The sequence below is a fragment of the Musa acuminata genome, chromosome BXJ2-6 (genome assembly GCF_036884655.1).
Source record: "Musa acuminata AAA Group cultivar baxijiao chromosome BXJ2-6, Cavendish_Baxijiao_AAA, whole genome shotgun sequence".
Classification (NCBI taxonomy): domain Eukaryota; kingdom Viridiplantae; phylum Streptophyta; class Magnoliopsida; order Zingiberales; family Musaceae; genus Musa; species Musa acuminata.
In genome coordinates this window covers 3,913,902-3,934,890 of record NC_088343.1, presented here as the reverse complement: position 1 = coordinate 3,934,890, position 20,989 = coordinate 3,913,902, and the positions used below count along the sequence as shown (strand labels likewise).

The following is a 20,989-nucleotide window of genomic DNA, read 5'->3' as shown; positions in this document are numbered from 1 at the left end:
AAATAAATTTTGAATTGATGGAACATGAAAAAAGAAAGAAAGGAAAAGAAGAAGGATGTGAAGAAACATGGATTAATAATATAAGTAAACTCAACATGTTGAGATATTTAGGTTAGTGTCCATCATATTATTTGCTTGACACAAGCAGTCATAGACTTCAAATGCCTACCATGAAGGCATCATCTAAAGTGAAACTCCATCTAAGCTTGTGATCGAATCCTTTTGAGCTGTTCTTCTGGTGAAGGTTGGGTGATATGGTTCCAAACACTCGGGTGTTAGGTTTAGGGAAGAGGATAGGAACTCCTCAAATGCAATCTCTCTCTCTCTCTTCTAAACTGATGCTTCATATAACTGTGACCACAACATACCGGTGTTTGGAATTTTGCATGAAACATGCACGGATGTGAACTGTGTTACTTTGGGAGCAGGCCTGCCATGGCAAGCAGTGGACAAGCAGGGGCGCAAGGGAGAGAGAGAGAGAGAGAGAGAGAGAGGACGACAAAGAAGTCTGAGAGAGGGGATAGGAGCCCGTGAAGAGACTTTGTTTGTTATAGCTGGCAATGAAGTCTCTTTCTTATCATTCATCATATCATATTCTGATGGAGATGGCTGTTGTCTCCCCCTTTCTTCTCTCGGTTACTTCACTTCTTTTACCTCAGTAGAGACGGATGAAGCATCAGAACCAGTGATTGGTATTCATGCTTTGCTTCATATCAACACATATCAAATATCATCAAAGAAGAAACCAATTGAATAGATTAATATGTTTTACTATTCTAAGTGATGTCTGCAATCTCCTCTGTTGTTTATTCAATCAAATCCTCACTCCTACATTTCCTCAATTGGGGATTATATATATATATATATATATATATATATATATATATATATATATATAATACTCATATTTTGGATTTTTTCAAAAGGTACCTCTTTTTTGGTTTATTCTAAACAATACATTTAATTTAAAAAAACCCAAAATACCCATCAAAAGCTTTTCTGTCAATTTTTTTCAGTTTTCAACAGTTACAGTGTTTTCATTTAGCTTGTTTTTCAATAATGGTTATAGTATTTTATTAATATAGTAAAATTATTATAAATATAAATGAAAAATACTGTAAATAATATCATATCATATGTTCTTGGTTGTCATTGTAATACCATTACGATGTCATAATTTTAGACTTATAATTGATTCGATTGAAGTTATGAGTCTATTTAGATTATTCATGGTGTTTTTATTATAATGATCAAAACACTTTTATAAAGAAATTTTTTTAGGGATAATTTAAGAATTTTTTAAATTAATGATACTATTTGAGAAAAAACAAAATGAAAGTACTAATGAAAAATATCCAGTGATTTTCTAGTAATAATAAATATTATTAAAAAAATATTATTCTGATCAATTCAAGTTCGATATTATGGATTTATGTCAATGCAATCCCCACAGTTAGACTAACAATTATACTGATAACTATGTGATCAATTCAAGTTTGATATTATGGATTTATGTCAATGCAATCCCCACATTAAGACTAACAATTATACTGATCACAACTATGTGATCAATTCAAGTTTGATATTATGGATTTATGTCAGTGCAATCCCCACATTAAGACTAACAATTATACTGATGACTATGTGATCATTTCAAATCAGGGCTCGACTTGTTGCTTGCTAAACCAACTGTTGAACTACTGATTCGCCACATCGAGGCCCCTATTTTGATTTGATTTAGTTCGGTGTCCAAATAACGCACCCCATAGAGACACATTAACATCTGAAGACGGTGACGTTTACTTGGAACTAGGGCGGTAATCATACCTAGTAAATTCGAAACACGAATGGATCCCAAATAACATTAAATCCGATTTAGTTTAATTCCTATATAAGTGGCGGCAGGTCGATAACCGAGATCCGTTTCTCTACTTCGACTTCTTGCCTTGGGTAGGTCGGGTGCGATGGCTTCTTCCTCGTCGCCTTCCCTTTCGCCTTCGCCCAAGTCCTCCTCCGTTTCGGACAACGCCGACGAGGAGGGAAAGCAGGAGCTCCAGGGAAAGGTGGGTCCGGATCAGCGATTTCTCTGGCTCTAGTGCGCTCGTCCTCCTTCCTGATTAGGGTTTCGTCGTGGCTTGTTTTGCAGATTCGAGGCCATGAGGTCGCCATCAGTGAACTGGAGCACCTCCAGCCTTCCCGAGTACGTTCTTCCTCTTTTCTTCCCTCTGGGTTATGTTTCTTCTTTTGCTTTGCGCGAGATCTGGGTTTATTTGCCCCCGAATTAGATCGATCTGTTGAAACTTGACATCCATGTTTCTTCACTCTTGCCGTTTAGTTCTATGTGAATTTTCTCGCTATTATTTTGTTCTAATGTTGGTCTGTTTCTGGGTTCGCATTCTTGAAGTAACTCATATTACGTCGATTGAAGATACTAAGGTAAAAGTGCGTCGTGTGGGAGGCAAAACCGTCTTCAACTTGTGATTCAAGGCTTCTGTTGCCCCCGTTTGTGGTTCTTGTTATGCCATAAGTTCTTCATGTGATTCTTGGGTTCCGATGCCCGTTTTAGTGCCTTATTATCTAGGGTTGTTATGTTAGATCACAGGGCGATGCAATTCTGTAGATGATGAGACCGTTGACCATGACGATTAGTAGCATTGTCAAAACTACTTAATCAAATCTAGTCATGTATATTTGCCTGTGCTTTCATGTTAGAGGTGGCTTTTGTGTGCTATTTTTTCGCAGTCTGAATTGAGTGTGTGTGTATATATACACACATATACATGTATTTGTGTGTATGAGCATATCCTGTAAATATTTTATTTATTGGAACACATCATTTTTATTTCGTTCTAAAAGCTTTCATCAATGTTATTAGTTCTCTGAATTCCTTGTATATCTCAGCTTGGTTTGTAAAAAAAGGCATTCTAATATGTATAATATCTTAATTTGTTTTCATTTTTTGCCTTCTTTCTTAAGAGGTCCAGTTATTGCGACATATAATTTTATCCTAAACTAATTTTGACTTTTCTATGCATCCTGTTTTTCTCAACAAGATTGTCTTGCTGCTATTACAGTTCTTTGTCATACTTAATTGAACGTTAAGAAATTCGTGGCCTCGTTGCCATTGTAGGACCTACACCCAGGTTATCAAGACATGATTCGAGTGACAGTGAAGCACCTTGACATTACCAATTCAGCTTTCACTCTATTTCTTAATGGTTATATATTGTCTCAGAATGTATCATACTTCCATGCTTTGAATTTTAAATCAAAGATACAAATAGGTGACTTGTGTATATGTTAGTTGTTACCTGTAACCTGCAAAATCAGTATATAGTCTAGTGTATATACTCTTTATCATCTGGAGCTATAAGTAACATTGTTATAATTACCAACTTGAAACAAGCCTTTTCTCAATTTTAAGAGGAAAGAGTCTCCCAAAAGCCAGAAATTAAGTAGCTTTATTACAACAAAATAGAGAATTCCAACCATGAGTTACTAGGTATATGGCTGTCATATTTATAGGGGTTTTTGGAGAAAAATAATCTCGTCACTTCATGAAAATCTGTTAAAAAATGTCATCCAGAACTCTCAAAACATGATCCTAATGGTAAAAGAACTTGTCTAGCCTATATGATGCATTAGCAAAATTCTAGGAAACTAATCAGACTGAAAATATTCCCTAAATAGGCTACAAAAATTAGTATCAATTGGCAGCATGAAAATAATGAAAGAATTGAAAATTGCTGGTGAGGTGTCTTGGTTAGCCCTCCCTTTATTACCTTGGAGTCCTGAGGAAGGATTTCTCCACTCTTCCCCTCACTAGAAATGGACTGTTCACTCTCTTCAAAGTTGGATAGACCTGCTTTGCTTCTTCAAAACTATGTAAGAGTCCTCTTTTGACCAAGAGATTCTTGTACTAAGCTGGAAATCCTTTATACCATGCTGAATTGAGCATCTTTTGCTGAATTCTGCTGGAATGACATTGAACTGCTGCACCAACCTGGGTTTGACGACCATGCTAAATGGACATATATATGGGCATTGCGGTTGGTCAAGAAGGCTAATATAGGACCAAATTGAACTACATCTTATCATGTTCGATAATATAATGATGAGAGAATCTTCTATATTTTCATTATTGCTCGAGTTGGATGAATGTTTTTGGACAACGTGATGTTTTCTTGGCCATGTTTCAAAATCTTCCCCCTTCAAGAATGCTGGTAGGATGCAGTTCCAATAATGTCATGGACCTTTATCAAGTCATGCTAGAAATTCCATGATATGGATTTAACTATCAATGAGACACTAGTTTTACGTCCCTAGTGTGGAGAAATTTTGGTTGATTAATAAGTACATTTGGATATTTGAGGGTTTTTCAAATGAATACTTGTCTTTGCTGTCCGAGTGTGTTGATTTATCAGTCTGCATGTGTCTCGTGTCAAGCACGGTCAAGTGGCTTCGTTTGGGAAATAAAGAAGTAAATGCATAGCTATATCACTTATCTGATCAGGTAGTCATAGACTGTTATTCACTGTTAATTAGCAAATAAGTCTCTTTCAATTAATAATAGATCATTGCTTCTCCAATATTTAGCTGAGCTTTGTTTCATCAGCTGTCAACTCTTAGGACTCTAGGCTGTGATATTCTTGCAGAAGACCATATTTCCCAAATTTAGCATTCTTCACTATCATATGTAGCAGTTTCAATTGTTTTTGTTTTGATAATAGATTATTTCATTTCTCTTTTTATATTTAAAAAATTGTTGATCACACAACTTAACATGTAGAATATTTTGCATGTCCTCGGATAATGGACTAGGAATCTCAAGTTATTTAAATTGACATATTTATTTTTCTTTTTTAAAATTGGTAATAACATGAGTACTTGTTGTCTAAAGCTTCCCTAATAACCATTTTCAGCATGTAATATACTTTGGTGACTACTCACTTCCAGATATCACATCTTATTCCATCCATAACGTGGGTCAAGATAGAGGTGCTAAAGTTTTACATTCCTCTGTGTGTTCTTCATGTTAGTTTCCGAGACACTCCGGAATTTTTGATGCAGTGTCATTTGCTATTAATATGTAACTTTCTTCTTTATATCTACTCTAGTCTCAGAGTGTTAGTCATTGTTGGATGTGACCTCCATTTTTATGTAATATGCTTGTCTTTGTCTTCTGAAGCATTCTCTTACCTGAACATTTTGAGATGCAGAATTCTATGATGATGTTTATATCATCGGAATAGCTCAAAAAATAATGTTCACCCAAGTAAGAGACAGGAGATATTATGATTTTTTAGTGTCATACTCATTTACTGATATATGAAGTGATGCCTTGATGTTTACCAGTATATAGTTTTTTTTGTTTTTGGAACTGTTATAATAAAAAAGGTACATAAGACTGTTTAATATATATCAATATGGCTTGGAAGACCTTGGATGCGTATCGTTATGGGCCTTGAGCAGTTGAAGAGAATAGCAATGGGTTGTTACATATCCAAGATTTTTTATAGAATCTTTTGAGACTTGGGTTTAATGTGCATATCATCAATCTTGCGTAATGAAAGATAAACGTCTTTCATTTTCCCTGTCTTCCTTTCTCTTCACATGTACTGTAGAGTTTTAAAGATGATTGTGCAACATTTCCTTAATGAGCTTTTGTTAAGAATTTCAATTCCCACTTCAAAGAATTTTACCTGCTTGTATGTGATATTTGTGGAAAATTGATGGGAAAATGTACTACTCTTTTGGCCACAGGCAGTATACCAGAAGAGTGGCAATATCTTTTTTCGCCGAAGCATCAAGACAGCAATAGCATCTGAACAGAGTAACTCTCCATGCAATCCTGAGTACTTTCATATTAAGTCTTCGTGGTACCTCTTGCACTCTTACTATTTTAGTTGTGTGATGGTCAGAACAACTTGATTTGGCCAAATCTCGGTTGCAAAAATTGAATGCTATTTGATGCCCCCCAGAACACAAAGTAACAGCACGCAAGGTATGCTCCTGTCTTTAACTTCTTTCTTTGTCCCTACATTAGTGCTGGTCATTGTGTCCAACTTGCTGATGATACAAATTGAAACTATTACAATAATTGATTTAGAAATTGAATCAATAAATTTTTTAATTTCTCTGCAATGCATATCAGAACATCCGATAAATCGAGTAGGTGAAGTTGTTGCTTTATATTTTTGTGATATGCACTTTTGTTCTGATAAGCTGAAGTTGTTGCTTTATAAATCTGAGTAGGTGAACTTTTGTTCCGAGAAAAGTGGGATTCCATTAGATGAATCTTTAATATGACAAAAGTATAATTTGCACGTGCTGTTTCTCTGCTTTAAATGATCTAAATTTTGTTTTCAGTTGAATGCCAGTTGGAAAAGAAAATCCTTAGGATCCCATAATTCGGATCACAAAAAAGCATAATGGTATGTTTCATTATCGTCTGTTGCATTTGAATAATGCAATATTTTGATCGGATCTCATGGCAGGCTCACTTTTTTAACCCCTTTTTTTAACGCAGATATCTGCTGGAAGTGCTATTCTGTATCACTTGAACATGCTGAACAGTTTGGTTTTAAGACAGATTTTATGGTCTTGCAACAGGATTACTTTCAATTCATGAAAGTAAACGGAATAGAAAACAATTGATGAAAAACCTGATGAAAACAATATTTTAATTTTTCTGGATGACATTCAAATTATAAAGAATTTTTATTTTTTTAGTATTTCAGATAATTACTGAAATGTAAACGGAAAATCTAAGTTGAAATCGAGTTGAATGACGCTTCACGCGGCTATCCGGCAATACATCCCAAGGTGCTGTTGCCTCGTTTGCCTTGCTGCGCCCCTAAGCCCCGATCTGCACTTACGGAGGAGAAAGCCCAACATAAGAAACCCAACATCTGAAATGGTGTCATTTACTGATGTCACAAACTATAGAGAAAAAAGAAAGTTATATCGTTAGTCTTAAATTCTCGTTCAGCAAGAAATGAATCCCAAGTGGCACCCCAAAAGAAAAAACATGATACAAAATATCCTAAGACAAGAAAAAAAGATACATGATAAGAAATTGTAATCCTTACGTTGAATCAAAAGTATGCAACTGACCTTTAAATCGAATAAATCATGCTTTGACTCCAACGTAAAAGAGATCCATTACACGGTTCAATTGAAGTGTTACTCACTATTTAATTCTTGCTAATGTCAACTCAGGTGATTCACTTACATATTTTGAAAATTCTATATGCTATTTGTGCAGTTCTAAATTTTTAACTTGGCTATATTGTTGAACTTGTTATTTTGGCTGACATATTGGTATATATCTATCGGCGACTGTAGGAAAACCCTGCTATATATCTATCGGAGGAACTACGTATTCACCAAAAAAATCGTAAATGTAAGAACCTTACATAAAAAACATTCTAAAATCAAAGGTATATCTTTAACTGCATTCCGGAACAATCACAAAATTATAAAAGATATAAAGACAGTTTTTGGGTTAACCTTGTTTCCTGTGTGAAAGTAATCATCCAGAAATTGGTATTAGTTTCATCAAAAGATAAATAAAAGAGCCTTTAAAGCTCAAGCATTCTTCGGTAATCTCCGAAACAAAACAAAATAAACCCGGATCCTTAAAAGTTGTGTCCATTTCCGTAAAAATAAGCTTTAGAATCATAATAACACAGTCATGTTATTAAAACAGTGTTTGGCAAGACCCTCCAATGCAGCAACTCACTCTGAACAATAGAAGATCCAACTCCAGATAAAAAGGTCACACTATGACATGTGAATTACAGAGCCATCAAATGCTTTGTATATTTTCCTTCATAAAGAAGAAAGAAGATATTTTGAACATCAAATCCTCTGCGTATGGAATAATGAAAGCATGTATTTGATTTAATAGTGGGAGTGGAGGAATAAAAGGATGAAGTTCCATTCAGATATAATAATAGTATATGATCCAAGGGATATATACCATCAAGGAACATATGAATCTTTTCACAGAACAACATGACTGAAGAAAGAAAGGAAGAGCATGATTCATTCAACAGATATACACAGAGTAGATAAGAGAAAGATCATCAATATTGTTGATAATATGATAGCATAACAGACTGCAATATTACACTAGACCAAGTCAGACCATCTAGAATGAGATGTAGAACTAGCAACAAGACTACCTAGTGCTGGCATGATCAACGACAATATAAGATCACTAGAAGATCAAGATTTTTCAGTATGCTTCTCTACTGCATCTTTCTTGAAATTTTGAATAACCTATTGTTGATTCACACCACAAGCAGCTACAAAAGAGATGAAGACAAAGAATTCCATGGGTGTCCTTCCATCATTGCCCAAAAGAGAGATCATAAGAATCGTCTTTAGGATGCAACATGATAACTAGATAGAATAGCATCAGAGAGGTAGTCCATAATAGGATCATCCAATGAAAGATTTTAAAATAAGTTAGTATGCCGCGTATATTCCTGACCCTAACAACAGTCCCTGATCCATATTATGGCTATTTATAACCAAAATCGCAGAAAGACTACCTTTAAGGTACACAAGAACTAGATACAATAATATGTGATCCAAAGGGACTAGACAACATTACAGAACGTATGAATCTTCTCAACACATGCAGAGTAGATACTGAGAAAGATCAACAATAGTGTTGATACTACCACGGCATGACAGACTGCAATAGCACACTAGACCAAGTCAGACCACCAAAAATGAAAGGCAAAACCAGTAATAACCTAGTGCTGAAATGAAAAGCAATAACATAAGATCACTAGAAGATCAAGATTTCTCAGTAGGTTTCTCTGCTGCATCTTTCTTCAATTTCCAAATAACCTATTGCTGATAGGCACAGATGGAGACAAGACAAAAGATGAATGCCTCCATGGCCAAATAACCTACGTTATTGCTCAAAAGGGAAATCACAATAATCATCGTTAAGATTACATGATAACTAGATAGAATGGCATCAATATCAATAGTCCATAATAGGATCAATGAAAGCAAATCTTGAGTATCCAGATAACCTAATCCACATAATCCAAAGATATTAGACAACACCAAAGAACGTATGGATCCTCTCATAAGACACATCGTGATTCAAGAAAGTCAATAAGAGCATCTGGTGTATTTAACACTTAATAAGTATTAAGATCATGCAAATTTTAATCGACAAAAGAAGGAAGAGATATTGCAGATAACCCAGTGCCGGCATGAAACACAGCCTAGACGAGATCACTAGAAGAACACTTTCTCATTAAGTTTCTCTGCTGCATCATTCTCTGAAATTTCAAATAACATATATTGCCGATCCACAACACGGCCAGCCAGAACAGAGAAGTACAAAGATCAATTAAGATCACTGCCTCGGTCGGTACCCCTCCATCTTCTCCCAAAATGGAGATCACAGAAGGATCATACTTAGGATATAAATGAATAGATCGATCTAGGAAAAATAGAAAGATCAAGAGACACGGTCCCCAACGGCACATCTCCTCCAAGAACAACAAGAATAAAGAATGACAGGAACAAGCATCTAATTCATTCTACACGAAAATAGCAGAAAGATCGTCAAGAACGTCGAGTGGAAAAGGGAGAAAAGGAGTAATACCACGTTGATGCGTTGCAGCTCCGTGCCTCGGAAGCGAAGCGCCCGAGTGCAGAGGTCGATGCGCGGGAGGATGCCACAGCAATGGAGATCGGAGATGGTTGGCTAGGGCACGGCGGTGGTATGGGTTTTGGAGGACAGCGCAGAAAGGGAAAGGGGGCGAGTGGCCAAGGATCTCGTGGAGGCGGTGCTGAAGAGGGGAGATCGAAGTCGGAGAGACAGGAAAGAGATCGGAGGAGGAGGCGAACCTTGTCCTTGATCATGGCGCTCTACATATCGATGCCCTAAGCCTCTCCCCGACCTTCTCTCTTCGTTCGCCTTCTCCTCTTTCGGTCGTCACCGAGGGAATGGAAGGTCTAATCTCCCGAGCAACCACTGCTATTTATAGAGGGCGAGGCGGGAAGGACTCTTAACAGAAAAGAAGACTGGGCTGCGGCCCAAGGATGCTGTTTCGGGTGACGTCACGCATTTCTTTACTGGCATGGTTGTTATGGAATTAATGATGTGTGTATATATATATAGGATATTCAAGTTAATCCACCTTTAGTTGTGGTCATAATTAATTTACTTTAATTATTAAAATATATGTATATAATGTACTTGTATTCCTTTCATCATGACAAGTTTCTATAGAGTAGTAATATAAATTTCAACTGATGGTTAGCTATTTTGATATTAAATATAAAATAATTAATGGTGAATTTTCGATTTTTTATTTTTTTTGTTTCGAGAAGTGTCTCATTTTTTATCTAATTACTTGAAATATATTTTGTATTGTGTTGTAGTGTTTTAAAAAATATCAAAAGAATATTATAACATGATATTTTTATACAAATTTTATAAAAATGTTATGTTGATAATTTTTTACACTGTGTTATAGTGTATTTTTACTGTCTAATATATATATATATATATATATATATTGCTGTGGTTGAAAACATTGTAATTAGATTAATTGACGTTGTTATTGGAACAGTCAATAGAAAAGGGAGGGAATAATAAATAAATAAATAAAATGGCAGAAAAAATGATGATACTAAAAATAATATTTTACATTATTACATCAAGATGTCAATCACAATATCAATCAGGTGGGTGCTTGTCGGCTTTCCCAGAAGTCCATCGTGCAGGAAGCAAACGTAAGGCTGCACTTCTTGACCTGCCACCAACATCAGCAAGTTTTCCTTTACATCATTTAATGAGGAGAAAAATAGCTGCTCGCTGAACGAGACATTTCACCCAGACATGTTCCCAAACAATATGCATGATCATAAATTTGATAGCTGCACTGATGTGTGCAAATTGGCTTTACTTGTTCTTATCGATAGGCACACTGGATGGTGTGCATTGACTTGTTTATGCTGTGCATTGATTGCTTCGTGGCTCATGGATTATGGTTCACGTGATGCTATATGGGTCACCAAAGAGATCCAACATGGAATTGAAGAGGAACAGCAAGCAATCAATTTGAAGAAAGATAAATGTCTATACTCATTTCAAGTGCCAGAAGGTCTTGCAGTACTGATGCTGCAGTGAGATTAAAATTAGGTTACTGGAAGAACCAGACATGATGACACTTAAGTGGGAGTTCAGCCCCATATTCCCAGTATTTGCTCCATCTTATACCACTCTCATCTGCAAGTATCATATAGAAAAAGGAATCTGCTCAAAAAATCTAAACAAGAAAAATGCTGGATATTTTTATGGTGATGATTAAAGTTTAGAACTAAGATAGTGTGGATGTTTGCTAGCATCTGCTCTAGGGTGGCACTTGCTGGTTTCCAAACTTACAGTGAACAACCAGCAAGTTTCATGTCTGTGAGTAGAGAAAGTTTGTGCAGTCTTTTTACTGGAAACAGTAGATCAGCATCACACTTCACCAACTTACCTTTTGACAAGAAGCTACCTGACGATGAATCTATATATATATATATATGAAGTTTAAAGGATGAAATGATGACAGCTTGGTAGTTTACCTGCCCACTCAACAACTTTTCTATCTTTTGTTGAGAGAGTCTCTCTATCAAGATTGCTGAATGATCAAACTTCTTTTTGGTTTCTGAAGCTTATGAACAAGCTTTAGTGTTCACATCAAGCAGACATGCTGTGATCATAAAGACACAAAAGTAACCCATCAATCTTTAATTTTGGCTGCTAGCTTTTGAGAATTCGAGTCGCATTTGATGAAAGGACATGGTCTGACTGCTTCATTGTTTTATGAGAGAAGCAGCACAAGGGACAGAGGGTATGATGGTTCAGTGGCCTCCATTGTCCAACAGCACAACTGCACCCACTGTTACCTTGACATGAAGTCCTTGAGCAAACGGAGTCTGGGCAAGCACAAGGAGGATGCATGCAATCTTTGTGCTCAGAACCGGCTCTCATCAGTCTCTCAGAACCCCACAGGCAGCTCTCATTCCATGGTTGAATAAGCCTGCAAGAAAGGCCAAGACTTGCACTGTGCATGAGGATGGTAATCCATGTCAGAGGGACTCAGTGGATGGTCTTCGTCGACACATCCACTCATCAAACGTAAAGGGGAGAACATGAAAAGAAAATTCACTGGGGGAGCGTGTGACCGTATGGCCACAAATAGAAGTTTGCTTCAGCTCACAAGTACTCATGGAGGACGAGAACAAACCCAAATAAGGATACACATGAACAGGCTTCCATCAGCTTCGCATATGCGTGAGAATAATGGGAGTATGGGAGGAGGAGGAGGTGAGCAGGCGGTGATTTGAAGTTTCATCATGAAGGGAAGACGAACACACATCCATACATAAATTGCACACGCATTTGATCCATCGAAAGTACTGCCGGGGTTCGGAGCACAGAAACTTCATCTACTCGTTCAATTACACCGTGGGAGATCGATCATGCAGTAAAAGATCACCGAGTCGGAAATCATTCACACGGATGAAACTGGGATTACCTCCTCTTTCACCTCGTTATTTATCTATCTTACCGGGCTTACCAAGCACAAAAACCAGAACTGCGAATGCATCCTCCTTTACATGAAACATCACATGGCCAAGGAAAAAGAAAGCAGCAGAAAGATTTCCATGCATACGCTTCTCAATTTGGTCTCTCTTTGTGACTTCCCACAGCTTTATTGAACCGCAGCTTAAGCCTCCGTCATAGAGCAACCGATGCAGTTCAAGAAAGCTGTGGAAAACTACAAAGAGGATCATTTACAGACTTCACATACACAGACCTCCCCACACACACACACAGAGAAGAAGAAGAAGAAGAAGAAGAAGAAGAAGATAGAAGAGAGGAAACATGAGAAGGGGAGAGGGAAGGGGGGAGGCTATTTATAGAGTGGAGACAGGGGAAGAAGGGTTCATGGGATTGGGTGCAAATGAAGGTCCCAATCCCGAGAAGAATAATAGGCACGAACACAACACTCCATTCTTACCCTCCATTTCCTCTTCTTCACAAGGAAAAAAGAAGAGACGCAAACAGCACAGCAATGACACATCCAACATGAAGGTTTAGTAGAAAGCTGAGGAAGACTTTTGAGGGCCATCAACTCGCAATTGTTAATCCAATAAAAGTGATGTCCTTCTTTAACGTGACACGCAGCATATAAAAATGCGTAGGTTTTGGGTTGGTTGAGATAGTGGCCAAGAGGTGGCCGGACTTATTAATCCCATAAATTCTCATTTAAGCCCTAAAAGGACGAAGTCACAGCCAAGCATGTTTGCTCCAGCCAGGCATGTCGGTAAAGATACGCTGTCTCTAACCCAACCATGAGATCCATACATCATGAACACCATTATTCACTACCAAACATCTTAAAATACATACTATGTTTGTGTTCATCCAACTTTGTTTCACCTTTTCTTCTTATTTTTATTTGTATAAGAGATAAATAGGAAACCTAAAAAAAATAATCCATCAAAAATTACAGTTTACTCTTATTTATCAATCAATATATATTTTCTAATAGTCTAATAATTAAGTTCGATTATATGATTTATGGAAACGAGTAAAGTACTGAAAATTGATGACTCCATCTATCTATGTTTATACAATGATTTTATCCTATTCTTTAAAGGGCCTTGAAATGCATGCCACCAAAAAATGTCGACAATTTGCCCATATTTATCTATCAGAAAATTTCTAATCATGAAACAAAAATAACCTAAATTTTAATATTAACTATAATTAAAAAAAAAGTTTCAATTTCAAAGTAAATGGACTGAGTAATTTAATGAAGGCAGTAATTAGTCATGCAAGTATTACCATGTCCACTTGATGATTAAATGCTTCCATGGCATGCCCTTCCACAAAGGAAAGAGACAAACATGGATTCCATCTCTCTCTCTCTCTCTGTGTGGTGGTGGGGAGCTACGGAATTAGTGCGCGGCGGGAATCGGACGGTGTCAGAACCCGGTGTTCCACCCTTCCCCGCCATGGGGAACGTAGCACCACCACCTCGGAAGACAGTGAGAAGCCCATGGAAGACGGTGATGTCTCCCGTAAGCAGCCGGAACGGGCGGTATCGGTGGGCCGCGAGGGGGACAGCCATGTGACGGCAGACGCACCCCCTCCACTTACCCTGTGTGGATCTCTTCACCTCCCACCCCACTTAACGTTAGCCCTCGCCACACGTGCACGCATGTGCAGGGCGGTACACCGTGTGTTTCCAACAGACACTATTTTATTTCCATGTAATTTTGGACGCATTATTAATTATACTCATAATTAATTCAATCCTTATACATTTAAAAATTATATTAAAATCGTATATTTAAAAAAAATATTTAACCTTCCTCCAACAAAACTCCTCTTTTCTTTTTTGATTTTTAACCATATAAAATTATCTTTTAAACCCTGTATAAAATCTTGATATTTAATTTTTATAAATATATAGATCCTAATATTATTTTGAAAAATATAAAAATCATAATACTAAATGAGACTAATTACATGAGATAATATATTTTTTTTATCGTAACCTTTAATTGAATTCTCATAAAAAATTAAGTTATTCAAATACGGAGAGATTTGCATGTATAATACTTGTTATTAGGTAGTCGAATTGACTCAATTGAACATAGTTAGTAGGGTTCGAGTTTAGATAAAATTAGTGAGCACCTTATTCATCATTAGTCGGTTCGATTCGGCTCAACCCAACATGGATGATGAGCCCATAAAGCTAATATGACTTCTAATAGAACCGGTTCAATTTGGATCGGTTTAAAGATGATTCGCCGGTTTGGGTTCGAACCGTTGTCTTCCTGAGTCAATTGTTGTGGGTTGGGCCTCCGATCTCCTTCGACTGACAGTCAAAGAAGCGTTCTGGCTGAACCCATTTAAGCTCAATTGTGGTCTAATGTTAATAAAAACTGGACCATATTTGACTGTGGATCGTCTCAACTTTAACCTCAAATGCAATGATAAAAAATATGTTGGCATGATATTAGCAAATAATCATGCTGATGTTAGAAATAATTTCATGACATTTGGATCCTCGGTAATAGTCATGATTATTTGCTAATATTCATCAAATTAGGAAGTTTAGGCTAAAATTTTCTAGTATTTAGGAATTTATTTTCTGTTTTGGAGATTTGTCTTGATCTTTTCTTGATTCTTAATGCATATAAACCAAGGTATATTTAAGTATACATACAAATAATTAGTTTGTGCTCATGGATCCAAATGCTATTGACTCCAAAAAGACTAATAGTTCTTTACACAACAAATATTAGCTTTACTCATGGTTCCAACATTGTTATGGATAATGACTTATAGGCCAATAATATGATCCATGGAAAGGTTCTCTTCATATCCAAATGACAATTAGATAAGGGCAAATCTTATCCATTCCCAACTTGACATGTGGATGCCACTGTAGCACAAAATGATAATATTGGTTGTCAAATCTGTCTCCCCTCTCTCTAGACTCTCATATTAGTGGTCATGTCGGATCGATATGCTTTCCCTTTAGGCTCGGACCTCGTCGAGTCATCCCAACACTTTGGAGATAGCATCTAGCAATACAAAATTGATGGGAATTTATCACATCAAAAGATCATGCAACAGAGCCAAGTTTTTCTTCTTGCGTTTGAGATCTGTCTATGTTGGTGAGAACAGTGAGAGTCGTATAATTCAAGACTCCCGTGAGCATCCACTGTTGAAAGATCTTGCAATCTTATCTATATTTTGGCACGTAGTAATAATGCTCCAATAATCGAAGACAAACACTGAGATCTATATCTCTGCTTTCATCCACATATTGGCTATAGTAGCATCTCCTTTCATTCTTTATCTCATCGATCCGAGTCTCCTAATCATCCATGAACAAACAACGTGCATTCTTTCTTTACTGTCGATTGTTCTTGACGGTCTGTGGTAGCATCGTGTACCACGACTTAAGTCGTGAGTTTAGTGTTGGCTGTTTTTGATGCGCGGCGACACCGTCGGCCGCGACTTACACTGCGAGTTAAGAAGAGAACGAGAAAGCTCTTTATACGTAGACACGAGAAGTTGTATCAGACATGCATGCATGGGAACTCAGTGTACAGCAGGAACACACAGCTTTACGTTCATTTCACACCACAAGTACACTAGACAAAGAACATCGTAGTAAGCTTATTAAGCTTTCACTTCTGACTGTCCGTAGAGTTATTCTCTTTCCGAGATCCAAATAACCTGCAACAAAAACGATTAGGGGAGATCTTACATTGTAATTGTTCAACAAGGAAGACGAGATTAAGAAGAAGATACCATTTGGAGTCTAAGCAGGGCATTGATAACCGGGAGGAAGGCTCTTCCCGCACCCAATAAGCAACTCCAACGCAACGGGCAGCACAAGATTGAGGTTGAGCAACTTCGCCTTGATGGTGGTGCAGAGGCACAGAGCGGCGTCGAGATCTGCCAGGCCTTGCAGCACCGGGCAGCACGTCGACTTGGCGTCCGCCCCGATCCGAATGGGTATCATGCCGCTGATCAGGTCGACGCAGGCTCCCAGCTTCAGCGTGTCCGCCGGGCATGTCTCCTTGGGCGGCGGCGGCGGCGGGCACGGCTGGGGTGGGTACACCACCGGAGGTGGCTTGGGTGGCCCGACAACAGGCGGAACGGGCGGGTACACCACCGGAGGAGGCTTGGGTGGCCCGACAACGGGCGGAACGGGCGGGTACACCACCGGAGGAGGCTTGGGTGGACCGACAACAGGCGGCACGGGGGGGTACACCACCGGAGGAGGCTTGGGTGGACCGACAACGGGCGGCACAGGCGGAGGCTTCACATAGGGAGGAGGTTGGGGAACAACTACAGGTGGGAGTGGTGGTGGGACAACCGGAGGAGGTTTAGGAGGGCCAACTACTGGTGGCTTTGGAGGGTGAGGTTTGGGCTTAGGGTAGGGTTTCACCTTGGGAGGGTGCTTCGGGTGGTGCTTAGGGTGTGGGATGGAGGGAGTGGGATATGGACATTTGGGACACGCAAGGGAGGAATGCAGGAGTGTGAAGATGAGGAGGAAGAGGGTGGCTGCAATGAGCCTCCCCATGATGGGAAGAAGAGCAGAGAATAAATCAAGGACTGAAGGAGAGAGAGGTGGGCGCAGAGCTTGAAGGTGGGTTGGGTGTATTTTATAGAGGCCTCAGGAGGGTAGGGTTTGTGACCATCATGAGGAGGAAGAAGCTCTAGAGCTTGGATATGGTCCTTGTCATGTACATGATATAGTTATAAGGTAAAACCATACTAGGTAAAATTCCATATGCATCCCTTATATACATGATATAGTTCCTAAGGTAGCCATTAAATTCAAATTATCAAATAAATCAACTTGGAAAAGAGTAGAAATTGAACAAGAATAATTATTGAACTTATGAGCATCACTGCTCTCGCTTAAACTGCAACGGCATGGAAGCACTTGTAAGTTTGGTGCCAAGTGTACATGCGGGATATCTATCACCTAGTCAACTCTCAGATCATCTCATTCCTCTTTCGCCGTGGAAGTCGCGAAGGACTTGCAGGTTTCGGTCTAAGTTTGAGAGGAAGTAATGAACAGTGCTAAATCTGTGATAAGAAAACAACGCAGAATAAAGCCATGAAGAATAGTTTCTGCGTCGGAGATTACGGTTAAGTGTAACAACGAACAGTGCAAGCCACCGTCCACACAGCAGAATGAAGTGTGACGCAGAATGCTTCTGCAAGGCGAACAGTAGGTGGCAGTACGAGTTTGGAAGTAGGTGCATGGCCTCGAGGGTGAGGGAAGAAGCCATGATTCCAAGAACAGTTGCTTCCTGTCGCGTCACCAGTAGGGTTCGTACGTGCAACCCGTGACTCCTGCACGAAAAGAAGAGCTTCACTTGGGTTGTTCTCCTTCGTCAGGTGAGACACCGCAGTACCATCACCGTTGGCCTGATTCAGCTCAACTCCATGGCGATGGTAAATGTAAGGAGTACAGTGAGGGGGAAGGACACGGAAAAGCCGAGACTCCTCTCGTCAGCGGGACACACCGCACACGTCCACAGTGAGCAGCTCAATCATGAAGGCCTTCCGAGGGTTCCAGCTATTGTGGGATGAACGTTTTCTTTGAGCAAAACAGCTGAGCAAAACTATTGAATGGTTTTATTGCCAACGCATTCGTTCACATCACTGCTTTTTGTCATCTTGGCCGGTAACTCAGTCATGCAGCAACGTATCAGTGACACTGCAAACGTGAGGGGATTAAAACCAATGCGTAGAGGAATGTAAACAGGAAAAATATAACCAGCAGCTTTTCTCCATATATCAAAATCATATTCTTCAATGGGACAGAGAGGGGATTATATTATTTTATTTGAAGAAAAGTATGAGAATTTTTCACGTTAAAGATCCAAAATGACAAATAAAGGAACCATTAAAGTACCATTTTCTTCTTTCAGTAGTGAAAGTATATGAAAGAATGATACAGTATTAACCACCAGATTTTCTGAAATATATGGAGAATATTTTTTCGAAAAGTACAACAAATCAAGAATTAAATTGTTTCTGATGTGATGTTTCTCTCTCTCTCTCTCTCTCTCTCTCTCTATTTTCTTGATAGAGTCGACCCATCCTTCACTTCCATCATGGTGTCATGTGATTCAGCCAAAAGAAAAACGAAAACTAAAGGCCTTTTAATGATGTCTTAGTCTTCCCTATCCATCACCATTATCAGTGTTTATGTCATCCTTGTCTCACCTTGTTGGTTCCATGATCATGTCCCTCATTATCAGTATCATCCTTGTCCAACCTTGTTGCCAAAAATCTAAGTTGCATGGTTCTTGTGTAGTTAATGATATATCGATAAATTAATGCACTAATATTACATGCACAATAATTGCAACTTTAATTTTAAGTGAAAACTACAGTCATTCATGTAACCTTTGTCCATTTTTTCTAACACAAAGTGCATCTGTTGTAAGATTTTGGCGAGTGATAATTGATAAAGCATAGGATTTCCCCACATGAACACAACCTCCGACCATATCAACGTAAGCACGGAACCTCCGGAGAAAGACGTGACGCCACGTCGGATGCGTCATTGGGAATTTGAGACGATGGCCGCTCCTCTCCCGCGTCATCTGGGGCCACACGACCCGACGCCATCCCGACAAGGATTGTTCCGGGAAGCTTGGGATGGCGTCGCATGGCGTCGTTCCATACATACCGGAAGCTTGGGATGGAGAGGCCTAAGTCGGGATACCCCTCCCACCCCGACCTACGCCAGTGTGTAGGGATCCGACGATAATAAGAGTGAGCGTACTCGTTGCAGAAGTGCAACTCGACCGATCCTGAGTTCAACCAGACCCGACGAAGATATCATCCCAGAGACATCTTGGACATTGGTAATCAGAGCAAGCCGTACAAACTCTTCGGCCACGGTGTAAGATTTACAAACAATAATTAAGAGAAATAATCAAGATACTACATGTTATTTTGTCCCTAAAACTTGGAATTTATCTTTTTTGTTCTCAATAGTCCTAAAAAAATAATAATTATAGGTCTTATACGCATTTGGTATATTGCATAAACTTCATAAGCATGAACAAATATCTTTTTAATTAGTGTCAAAACATTGTTTCTTGACTATTACCAAAGTTACTGATGTAGTTAGTAACACATTTTGTTCAAAACCTAACGAGAGCAGTGATGACAAAAGATGTCATCAAAACCCAACGTTGATGTGTCTACCATCAATACATCACTACGTGATAAGGCATACTTTTCCCCCAGGATATGTCACAACCAATGCCACATGCCACGTTAGAATCCGTGCTCCCAAGACACTATTAGACACGTCTGATCCTGGTAATCCCGGGACGACAATGCCCTGCACGTCGAGCCAGAATCCGTACTGATACTGTGCTGTGCCCACCACGCCAACCCGTGTACGACCAACCCTCTTACAATAGTATAAAAACCTCGATCCCGGCCTCTAGTGGGGGGCAAGAGAAAAACAACAAAACCTACTACTAACTTGCTCGTCGGAGGGACCAAAGTCGGGATCACCCGACGAAGATCGTTTTTGCAGGAAAGCAACCCAACCTCAGAATTCGAGGACCGGTGTCCCCGCGGTGCGCCATCGAGCTATCTCGGACTGGAGAACGCCGATCAAGGCCCCCGTCACGAGAACCCGATCGATCCTGAAGCTAGCTTAGCCGACAGAAGACTTCCAACATCGACCCGTGGACCAAGCTGTGGTGATTCATCAGCCACTAGGTACTATGTTCCTTGTGATTATTCAGATTCAAATACGATAAAATTCCGAAATAAACCTTTATGTCATCGTTACTATCCGTAAATTATCAAATCGTGAATGCTAGAGTGTAATAATCTCTTTGAAAAGACATTACGGTGGTTGACGTTCAATCAGTGACTTTTGGAACCCATCGAGGAAGTGTTGCTGACTGAGTTGTGGAGCTTCTTCGACTGTTCTCCCTCATCAAGTGAGGAGTGCTCCCCATGTGGAATGAATGTTACGTGTAAAGGAAAGGCGACCCCTCCAGAAAAGGTGTGTCGGCAGGGCAAACTTCCAAACCACATGTGAACTCATCCAAACGCGTCTTGATCGATTCGGCGCAGCTCAAAGAGACGGAGACGCGAGGATAGGGAGGGTGCGAGAAAGGAGATGGGAGATAGGAGATGGGAAAGATTGGTGCAAAGATAAAAAAGTATACCTAAAAGGCTGTCTTCAGTCACGCAGAAGTCTTGGGAGCAGAAACTATTAGCTGAAAGGAATTTAATTAAGAAAAATAAATAAATAATTGATGAATTCTTAGAAAAAAATTTAAATTTGAGAATTTTCTCAGACCGCTTCTATATTGAAAAATTGCCATATAGCACCTTTTTTTTAAACAATGATTATTTTACCGTTAG

General features: G+C 39.0%; 2 protein-coding genes across 2 annotated transcripts; one reads left to right on the top strand and one right to left on the bottom strand.

Annotated features, from left to right (window-relative positions):
- The first annotated feature begins 1,928 nt into the window (after positions 1–1,928).
- On the top strand, positions 1,929–6,731 carry LOC103986826 (uncharacterized). The gene is made up of 6 exons (XM_065111484.1): positions 1,929–2,063; positions 2,147–2,200; positions 5,764–5,833; positions 5,922–6,004; positions 6,370–6,434; positions 6,530–6,731. The coding sequence occupies exons 1-4, from the start codon at positions 1,965–1,967 to the stop codon at positions 5,969–5,971; spliced, it is 273 nt and encodes a 90-aa protein (XP_064967556.1). The 5' UTR covers positions 1,929–1,964; the 3' UTR covers positions 5,972–6,004; positions 6,370–6,434; positions 6,530–6,731.
- Positions 6,732–16,165: 9,434 nt separating this feature from the next.
- On the bottom strand, positions 16,166–17,233 carry LOC135614291 (36.4 kDa proline-rich protein-like). The gene is made up of 2 exons (XM_065111483.1): positions 16,373–17,233; positions 16,166–16,297 (listed from the first exon to the last, which is right to left on the bottom strand). Exon 1 carries the CDS (start codon positions 17,148–17,150, stop codon positions 16,383–16,385), a length of 768 nt encoding a protein of 255 aa, XP_064967555.1. The 5' UTR covers positions 17,151–17,233; the 3' UTR covers positions 16,166–16,297; positions 16,373–16,382.
- Between the last annotated feature and the right edge of the window lie 3,756 nt (positions 17,234–20,989).

What these genes read in the sequence shown, in the direction of transcription:
- LOC103986826 (XM_065111484.1), top strand. Translation starts at nt 1,965, where the DNA reads ATGGCTTCTTCCTCGTCGCCTTCCCTTTCGCCTTCGCCCAAGTCCTCC. An exon ending in AGCACCTCCAGCCTTCCCGA is followed by an intron (nt 2,201 to 5,763) that starts GTACGTTCTTCC and finishes TTTTGGCCACAG; the next exon opens with GCAGTATACCAGAAGAGTGG. An exon ending in AGCAATAGCATCTGAACAGA is followed by an intron (nt 5,834 to 5,921) that starts GTAACTCTCCAT and finishes TGTGATGGTCAG; the next exon opens with AACAACTTGATTTGGCCAAA.
- LOC135614291 (XM_065111483.1), bottom strand. Translation starts at nt 17,150, where the DNA reads ATGGGGAGGCTCATTGCAGCCACCCTCTTCCTCCTCATCTTCACACTC.